Raw genomic sequence first — 9,167 nt, 5'->3', positions numbered from 1 at the left:
AAGTATGCGGAGGAAATTAAATTATATGGAAATCAATAGCGTCTGACTGCTTCAAACAAATGTCTGTCACGGCGATTATTCTCCAGGAACCTATTTATAAACCTTGAAAGAAACAGGTTCTTGCAGCAAAAGACAGCATCTTCTGCGTTTCTATGTTGTTATTTATACTGTATACAGAGGAAAGCGCGGGCATAATTTAACATACAAATACCCAGCTGTATACATATAACAGCTTGTTAGACATCCCAGAGTGGAGGTGTGCCTAAGTAATGCGCATATATTCCGGGCTTGCGGGGGAGAGTTTGAGAGAGGGAAAGCACCAAAGGGGTTCTGAGCATCTTGTCTTTCTCCCCCTAAAAGGTGGGTACCCTGAGACAATAGCCAGCCCTTTTGATCTTTCCAGAGCCGCTGTGGGAAAGGTGAGGCGTGCATTGCGCATGCCCGGGTAGCTACAGGTGCATCACCTGCGCTGTCCTTGCTGGTGGTCACTATAAGAGCGGCTCCCAAGCGCCTGTCGCGGCCGGGCGAGCGCGCGCGCACGCAGACGCACGGCGCCGCGGAGAGAGAGCGCGCGTCAGACAGACTCAGACAGCTGAAGCCTGTCAGCGCGGCGGGGCCGGGAGCTCTCGCGAGAGCTCCTAGAACCGGCCGCGAGAAGTGGGGCTCAGGTGTAAGAGGAGTGCATCCCGTCGGCGCGCGGGGCTAGAGCTCTAGGAGAAGTGGGATCGCGAGGCCGGTGCGCGGCGCTCTGCACGGTCAAAGGGAGCGCCGGGCGGCAGCGGCGGCAGCAGAGGAGCAGCAGCAGCCCCCGGCGCGGCCGCCGCCTCCGCGCAGCCAGCAATCGGGGCTGCAGCCTCCGAAGGGAGGCCGGGGGAGCCGGCGTGCGCACTTTCCCGCAGACTTTCGGAGTGTTTGTGGATTTACATGCCAAGCCATCAAGATGATGTCTATGAACAGCAAGCAACCTCACTTTGCCATGCATCCCACCCTCCCTGAGCACAAGTACCCGTCGCTGCACTCCAGCTCTGAGGCCATCCGGCGGGCCTGCCTGCCCACGCCGCCGGTAAGCGCCCCACGCCCGCGGCCCCGGCCCGCGCGCCTGCCCCCTCCCGGTCTCCGAGACACTGCATGTCGGGTGCTGATGTGCTCCAGGTCCAGGTGCTGGGTTTTGCGGGCAGGGATTTTTAGAGGAATCCCGCTGCGAGGCACGTTTTGTCCAGTGGCGCTTAATGTCGTGTTCCCGTCGCCTCTGCCTCGTGTGGGCGCCTGCGATCAGAGTGGGGACCGCTGGGGCCATGACTCTCTACTTCCCTCCACTTTTTCTGTTAATTTCACGCCTCGGAAAGGCGGTCTCTGTGCGTGCTCGGGTGCGTGACACGGGTCCCGAGCTGCGAGTTACATTTCCATTTCTTCTTCTTTTCTCCTTCCTTTTTGGTCTCCCACGCCGGTTCCCGGAATGTGTTCTTGTGTCCCCCTCTCCCCTGAACCTGTCTCTCTCCCCACACTCACGTCCCTTCTCATCTGTCCCTCCCCCCCGTCTTGTCCTCAATGTGCTCCCCATTCCGTCTTTCCCGGCCTCCACTGTCCCCACCCCCGTTGTTGTTATTTTGGTTGCTTTGTGTTTGGTTTGCCCTTTGCTTGTGCTTTCCGGCTTGTGTGTGGTTTTGTTTTGTGTTTTTGCTTTTTTTCGTTTTGTGGTTTTTTTTGGTTGTTTGTTTTTTGTTTTGGTTTGGTTTGTGTCGCCTGCAGCTGCAGAGCAACCTCTTCGCCAGCCTAGACGAAACGCTGCTGGCGCGGGCAGAGGCGCTGGCGGCTGTGGACATCGCCGTGTCCCAGGGCAAGAGCCACCCATTCAAGCCAGACGCCACGTACCACACGATGAACAGCGTGCCATGCACGTCCACGTCCACCGTGCCTCTGGCGCACCACCACCACCACCACCATCACCACCAGGCGCTCGAGCCTGGCGACCTGCTGGACCATATTTCGTTCGCCCTCGCTCGCGCTCATGGCCGGCGCGGGTGGCGCGGGCGCGGCGGGCGGCGGCGGCGGCGCCCACGACGGCCCGGGGGGCGGCGGCGGCCCGGGGGGCGGCGGCGGCCCGGGCGGCGGCGGCCCCGGGGGCGGCGGCCGGCGGTGGCCCGGGGGGCGGCGGCGGCGGCCCGGGCGGCGGGCTGCTAGGCGGCTCCGCGCACCCGCATCCGCACATGCACGGCCTGGGCCACCTGTCGCACCCGGCGGCGGCGGCCGCCATGAACATGCCGTCGGGTCTGCCGCACCCCGGGCTGGTGGCGGCGGCGGCGCACCACGGCGCGGCGGCTGCGGCGGCGGCGGCAGCGGCGGGGCAGGTGGCGGCGGCCTCAGCGGCTGCGGCCGTGGTGGGCGCGGCGGGCCTGGCGTCCATCTGCGACTCGGACACGGACCCGCGCGAGCTCGAGGCATTCGCCGAGCGTTTCAAGCAGAGGCGCATCAAGCTGGGCGTGACGCAGGCCGACGTGGGCTCGGCGCTGGCCAACCTCAAGATCCCGGGCGTGGGCTCGCTCAGCCAGAGCACCATCTGCAGGTTCGAGTCGCTCACGCTCTCGCACAACAACATGATCGCGCTCAAGCCCATCCTGCAGGCGTGGCTCGAGGAGGCCGAGGGCGCGCAGCGCGAGAAAATGAACAAGCCGGAGCTCTTCAACGGCGGCGAGAAGAAGCGCAAGCGGACTTCCATCGCAGCGCCGGAGAAGCGCTCCCTCGAGGCCTACTTCGCCGTACAACCCCGGCCCTCCTCCGAGAAGATCGCCGCCATCGCCGAGAAACTGGACCTCAAAAAGAACGTGGTGCGGGTGTGGTTTTGCAACCAGAGACAGAAGCAGAAGCGGATGAAATTCTCCGCCACTTACTGATGGGGAGTGGGAGGTGCAGGGCGGGGCAGAGTGGGGAGCTGAAGGGGCTTTTCGGGGCCTTTCCCCGAGCCTGTTTTCCTCTAGATTTGGAGTGTCCGTTATCTTGCTTGCATTTGGGGAGTCCCTCCTAGCGCACTCTCCTCTACCCCCCCTCTCTGCTCTCCCTGCCCTTTCTCCTCCCCAGAAAAGAGGACTGCGGTGCTGGGTACGGATGCGGGAGAGCCAGGCAGGGGAGAAAGAGGGAATATTTGGGTGAGCGGGGAGTCAAGGGAAAGGAAAGCAGAGATTGGAGGAGGGGTTTTGAGGAGCAGATTGGTTCTGGGGGTTAGGGTGGGGGGAGACTCGGGAAGTCTAGGGAAATGGACTGTTTTTGACCAGAGACACTTGTCAAAATCTCCTGGGGACGAAGGGACTATGTACAAAAACAAACCTACCAACCACCAAAAACCAGACAAATAAAGACAAACTAAAACAAAACAACAAAAAGAAAAAAAAAACGCTTTAGAAACTTAACTCTGGGGAACCATGTTCTGCAGCTTCATTACTCCCTAAGGAAAAGAGAAAAAGAGCACCACTATTATTACCACCCACCCCAACCCTACATACATAAACTGAGTTAAAATCGAAAACCAAACAAACCAGAAGGCGAAATTCTGGGTAGCAAAGCTAGTTGTTCTGTGTTCACTGTCCCCCCCCCTCAAGTCTCACTTCCACCCCATCCGTGTCCTCTTTATTTTATCCATTCCAATGAGACTCCTATAGCTGCTCTCCATTGCCAGAAAATGGGGGGTGGGCACAGCAAGGAGAGGGAGGCTATTCAGGAGTCCCACATTTTCGGGTGACCTGGCCTATATTCCTGTGGTCTGGTCATGTCTGGTGGGGATGTTTAGGGAGAGAGAGACACACAATCTGAGCTGACTAAAAGGCAGAATTTAGGGTCTCTGAAATAAATATTTTATTCTAGGATAATAAAACAATTTAACAAGGTTTTTCTCCTTTCATTTTTGCTTATATCTAAGATCTGGAAAACAGATTATTTTGAAATTTCTCCCCCCACCCCTGTGCCCATGGAACTTGCTTGCCCTTTCATTTATTTTTCTGAGTGTGGTTTATTTTAAACTACCTACTGACTTTTCCCCCTATTGATTCAAATACACTGATGGGGTGGAAGACACTAGGAAAGGTACTGTGCCCCATTTTCTCTCTAGAACAAGACCCATCTTGCTCTCCTAGGTACCCTTTCTTTCTCTCTTGAAGACCATGAAATCGTTCTGGAAATACTGGAAAGTTTCTGCTTTCAGTTGGAGCAGGACTTGGCTGGGAGAAAAATCAGCTAAATCCCAGGAGAGAGGAAGGCAGGTTTAAAGCCCTCCGTTTGTTTCAAAGGGTCTGCATGTTGGGGGGGAAGCAGAACAACTGTGTTTCATTATTATTATTATTATTATTATTCAAAAGTAATTTATTGCTGGGGATAAATGTTGGGTAGCAAGAACTTTAATTTGCACTATCAGTCTCCCAAATAGAAAATCATGTATAGTATTTCATAGTAATAATCAAGGTACTCTCTGAACTGCTGATGGTTAAAAACAAAAACAAGACAGCTGAAGGTGGTTAGGTAAAATGCCTGCTTGGTGCATAAGATACTCTTTTGATCTCTTGTGGAGATGGTTTATCACCATCCTTTAATAAGAACTAAAAAATTGAAAACAGAACAAATGAGAAAAGGAAAACTCTGCCATTTAACAAGACTGAAATCATGCATGATCTGAAAGGTGCAGAAAGAAACACAATTAGGTCTCACTCTGGTTAGGCATTATTTATTTAATTACGTTGTATATCATTGTTTGCAGCGCAAACATACTATGCATTTGAAACTGAGCACTAAACTGGGCTAGCTTTCTGATAGACCGTTTTGTGGATAGTGTGATTTCACAGTCTACTGCCTGTTTTCACCGAAAACACAACATTCTTGTCATATTCTTGTATTTAGAGGAAGAGAACAAAAGGAAAATTACTGTAAATATTTTCTTTAACGCACACACTCACACAATGGTTACAAAACTGCCAGTGTTAATCCTGAAATGTCTCACGATTGATCTACCTGTCCATGTATGTCTGCTGAGCTTTCTCCTTGGTTATGTCTTTGCTCTAATACCTTTCCTCCTCCCCACTCCTATTAGAACCATTTCTGTGCGCCAAAATACAACAGGGGGATGTGTCCCAGTACGCTTACAAATAAAACATAACTGAAAGAAGAGCAGTTTTATGATTTGGGTGCATTTTTGTTTATACTGGGCCAAGTCCTGGTAGAGCCGGTCAAAAAATGAGGTTCAACCACAAATACAAGGGAGGATATTGAAAGGGGGATAAAAAGTGAGGAAGGGGTGAGAATGATGTATTTTTCTGCTGAATCAGAATTCACTTTCAGATAACTCATGTGAAAAGCGGTGCTCTGAATAAAATGAATTCTATATTAGTTGCCTGTGTTTATCAATTTTTTTTTTAACTGCAGAAACTCTTAAACCACAGTTCTCACCTCAGAGTGGTGGAAGGTAATAAATAACCAGGCCCCCTCCCCAAATTAAATTGAGGTTCAGGGAAAGAGGCATTTGGAGATTTCTATGTGGTGTTTCTAGCCTATAAACATTTCTTTAAAAAATGTAACTAAATGACTTTGCTTTGGAGGTTAATAAATATAAAAAAATCATCCATGGATCTGTCCAGCCACCATGTCAAATGCCTGTGTTCATTTGAAACATTTAGTGTGCCACCTACTGCTCCAGAAAGACCAGAGATACTTTATTTCTTGGTGACCCTGGACTAGATCAGATGCCAAATGTACAAAGTTTCTTAATAGCTGGGATTATATCTTCTGACATCATCCCATTTTAGCCAAATCTTTTTAATTTCACCGGCAAATCTGTGAAACAAAACACTTGATGTTCAAAAAAGAATAGTACATTTAAAAAGCTGTGATTTTAAACAGTTGTTAATGTTTAAAAAAGCACTAGAGGTATTTTTAAAAATAGATCTCTTCCATCAAAATTGATTTGTTTTTGTTGTTATTGACTTGAAATGTCATCAAAGTTTTTAATAAAATGCATTTGTAAAAACAAACAAACCAACCGTTATTTCATAGGAAAGTATGACCGGATTTCATTGTTGGAGAACCAGGAATGAACAAATGAAAAGATTTTCAAAGGCTGTTTTTTTTTTTTCCCCAATCTGCTCCAATGTTGCAGGCAAATACATTTGTATTATATAATGATGACCAATGTATGTAATAAGAACTTAAGCATTTGTTTTGTATTAAAATCCTTATCAAATAAAAAGACTATTATGTTAATAAAACATCATGAAAACACATGCTTTGCAGAGTTTCCTATTTTATGTAGTAGGAAACTGTGCAAAACAGAAATGCTTTGCTCTCTGGTGAGTGAATCTGTGTACCGTGGGAAGGAATAAGATTGTTCTAAGACACCTTTGTCAATTTAGGAAGAAACAAACAAGCAAACAAATGTCCTCCTGAAGCGAGAGCAAAGGCTTGTCACTCAGCGGTAGCTGACCTTTCAAAGTTCTCTGGTTGGGAAGAGGAACTACACTTTAAGCAGATTCTGAAACCAGTTGGTGAGTGGAAATACTAAAATGTATGGCTGCAGAACTTTAAAAGAATGATCTTAAAATAAGTTGGTGAGAGTGGGAAAATTGCGCTCCGTTTGTATTTCGGCTTCTCGGGAAATCCAGGCGTTCGTGGAGTAGGCAGGGCAAAAGAAAAATAAGCATGAAATGCACCTGCCACGTTGATGCCATTCATTCATTTTAAATTTCAGTTTGCCCCAGTCCTAGCTCAGGGTCCTGCTCCTATAGGTCTGAGAAATGATGCCCTCAAGACACATCAACTAACTTCTGAGTAGATTTTTGCTTAATACGTTTTCTTAAATTGCTCTCAACTTCGATTACACTTTCATAAATAAACCGTAGCACCCACTGCCATGATGGTATACTTTCTCCTGATACTAAGACTACTTCGGTCCTGTTACCACACATAGCCAGGCCAACGGAAGACAGGGCGCCCTAGCCCCTAGGACTCACCTGGCCAGCCCCTGCCCATGGCCCGCAGCCGCGTCGCCCGGGCCTCTCTCTCGTCTACCCTGCGTGAAGCATCCCTGCTCCATCTTTCTGGGGGAAGAGCTTTCATAGTCTAGTCCATGAAGTGGGAATTGTTGAGTTCTGACTTTGGCTAAAAAGCAGTGTTCCCCCCACTCCATTCGAATTGCCTTGGTGGCCCCCGGGATGGTAAAGGTGATGACCACAATTATTATCTGGTATGGTTCTGTTTATCCGTGTTATTGGCGCCGCAGTCTCAGCCCCACGATGAGAGCCACACAGAGCTCGCGGGCGGTTTCAAAGGAGACCGCAAGCTTAATTGATTTTTTAAAAATAGCAGCCGAATTCTAATTCTCGCGGGGAACCTCTTTTCCACCTGCGAGATAAGCCTTGTCGCAATAATTACGTTATTTAATATTTGATCAAACCTTCGCGCCGCCACCGCGGCTGGCGGCGCGGGGCCGGCTCACGCCCTCCGGGGCGGCTGGCGAGCAGCGCTGCCGGAGCCGGGCCGGGAACGTGCGGCGGGGGCGCGCGACCGCCCCGCTCCGGTTGTCTTGCCCTTTGAATAATTCATGGCTTGAGAGTTCTGGAAATTAATAAAATGAATGATAACAAGAAGCTAATTAAAAACTTTCGTAATTGTTGTCAAGTCAACTTGATAGGAGACGGGCAGGCCTCCCTCTCCCTCTGCCCGAATCGGGAGGCCCTGTAGGGCTGGGCGCGGGCGGGGAAGGGCCTTGAATGTGGAGCGGACAAGAGCTCCCCAGTCTCAGGGAGTTACTTCGGGGGCCGCCTCTTGGGTCTGCTCCCTCCCCTCCAGCCGTCGCAAGTCTGCAGCCCACTTGTCCTCTCGGCTAGACTTCGGACTTCCGAGCGGGTGGATGGGCGGGTGCCGTTTCAAACCGCAATCAGAGATGATTGGGTCACAATTTGCAGCCAGGAGGGACCCGCCCTCCCCGGACCCGTGTAGGGTTCTCCCTCTGGCACCGAAACACCCGCCCACCCGGGGCCGTCCGCGCGGGGAATCCCAGCGCCCTAAGCGCGCAAGCCTCGGCCAAGCGACCGCAGGGCGCCGGGTATGCGCCCTTCCACCGGCTGCCGATTGGTCTGAAGGCTTCCAGCCACCCGAGACCGCAGTTCCTCTCAGACAGCGGGACAGCTATCAGCCTTCGGGCCCTGGCAGGGAATTGGCCCAGCCGCCAAACACCCCAACGGATAAGCGGTCCCGGGCCTGGACTCCCGGCGCGCTTGCGCAGCGGAGGCTGGTGGCAGGCGGGGCGCGGACCGCTGGGAGCGGCCCGCGGACCGGGCGCGCACAGAGAGCGCAGGGAGCGCGCGGAGCTCGCACATGCGCGCTGCGAGCTCCCAGTCTCCTCCGGGAGGTGAGTCGGAGTTCCGCAGCTGGTAATTAGGAGCTCTCAGAAGTCTTCCCCTACCATGTAAGTGCCTTTGAGGGTGTCCTGAGAGAAAAGGGAAGGGACTGGTAACTCACAGAGGTTAAAAATACTCCCCTCCCCACAGTTTGCCTAAATCGAGCAGGCACCTTAAACACCATGAAACTTTCAAAACTGGTTTACGTTAAAAAGAAAAAAAAATTGGAAGCAGTGCGGTATCGGTTTTTGTTTTGTTGTAGTTAAAGCGCACACAACGAAAACCCTATTAAGGATTTGAACTTAGTAGGCAAGGATTTGCACCCAGGGTGTTAAGAAGGCTGGCCACTCTGCTTCCGTCCGGGAGAATTCAGTAGAATCCTGGATCGGAAAACGGGGGTGGAAGATCTCGGTCCAAGGTAACTTGGCAAAGCACAAGTAGTGAGTCCAGCGCCCGCTCCCGCAAACGCAGGGGTGGAGAAAGAGCACCCCGTCCCACTCCCTGCCCCAATCCCAAATGCCCTAGGGTCGCAACTCTGATTTACGAAGGCAAGAGTATAAAGAAAGAAGAGGGGAAACTGAGGTAGCTAAAAGAGAGTTTGGACGGAGAAGTGGCAAAAGATTGGATGGAGGAGGAAAAGAGACTGCCCACCTTGATTAGGCAAAAAGAATTACGAACAAAAGTTTAATAACTCTGACTCCTGGCTTCAGTGCAGCATAATGTACACAAACTTTTGTAGGCATGGATCAGACTAAAACAAAGTGTTGACAATTTCCAGCCGAGGAAATACACTTA

At 51.3% G+C, this 9,167-nt stretch overlaps 1 protein-coding gene across 1 annotated transcript; it reads left to right on the top strand.

The window, feature by feature from the left end:
• The first annotated feature begins 686 nt into the window (after window positions 1-686).
• LOC111147120 (POU class 4 homeobox 1) lies at window positions 687-5,395 on the top strand. Its single transcript, XM_022503022.1, is given in 4 exon segments — window positions 687-1,063; window positions 1,750-1,989; window positions 1,991-2,131; window positions 2,133-5,395. Coding segments are annotated over 4 exon segments (1,263 nt in total). The 5' UTR covers window positions 687-940; the 3' UTR covers window positions 2,892-5,395.
• Window positions 5,396-9,167: the final 3,772 nt, after the last annotated feature.

Source organism: Enhydra lutris, unplaced genomic scaffold, assembly GCF_002288905.1.
Source record: "Enhydra lutris kenyoni isolate GAN:26980312 unplaced genomic scaffold, ASM228890v2 scaffoldscaffold15, whole genome shotgun sequence".
NCBI lineage: Eukaryota > Metazoa > Chordata > Mammalia > Carnivora > Mustelidae > Enhydra > Enhydra lutris.
This window is presented reverse-complemented; position numbering and strand designations above follow the sequence as displayed.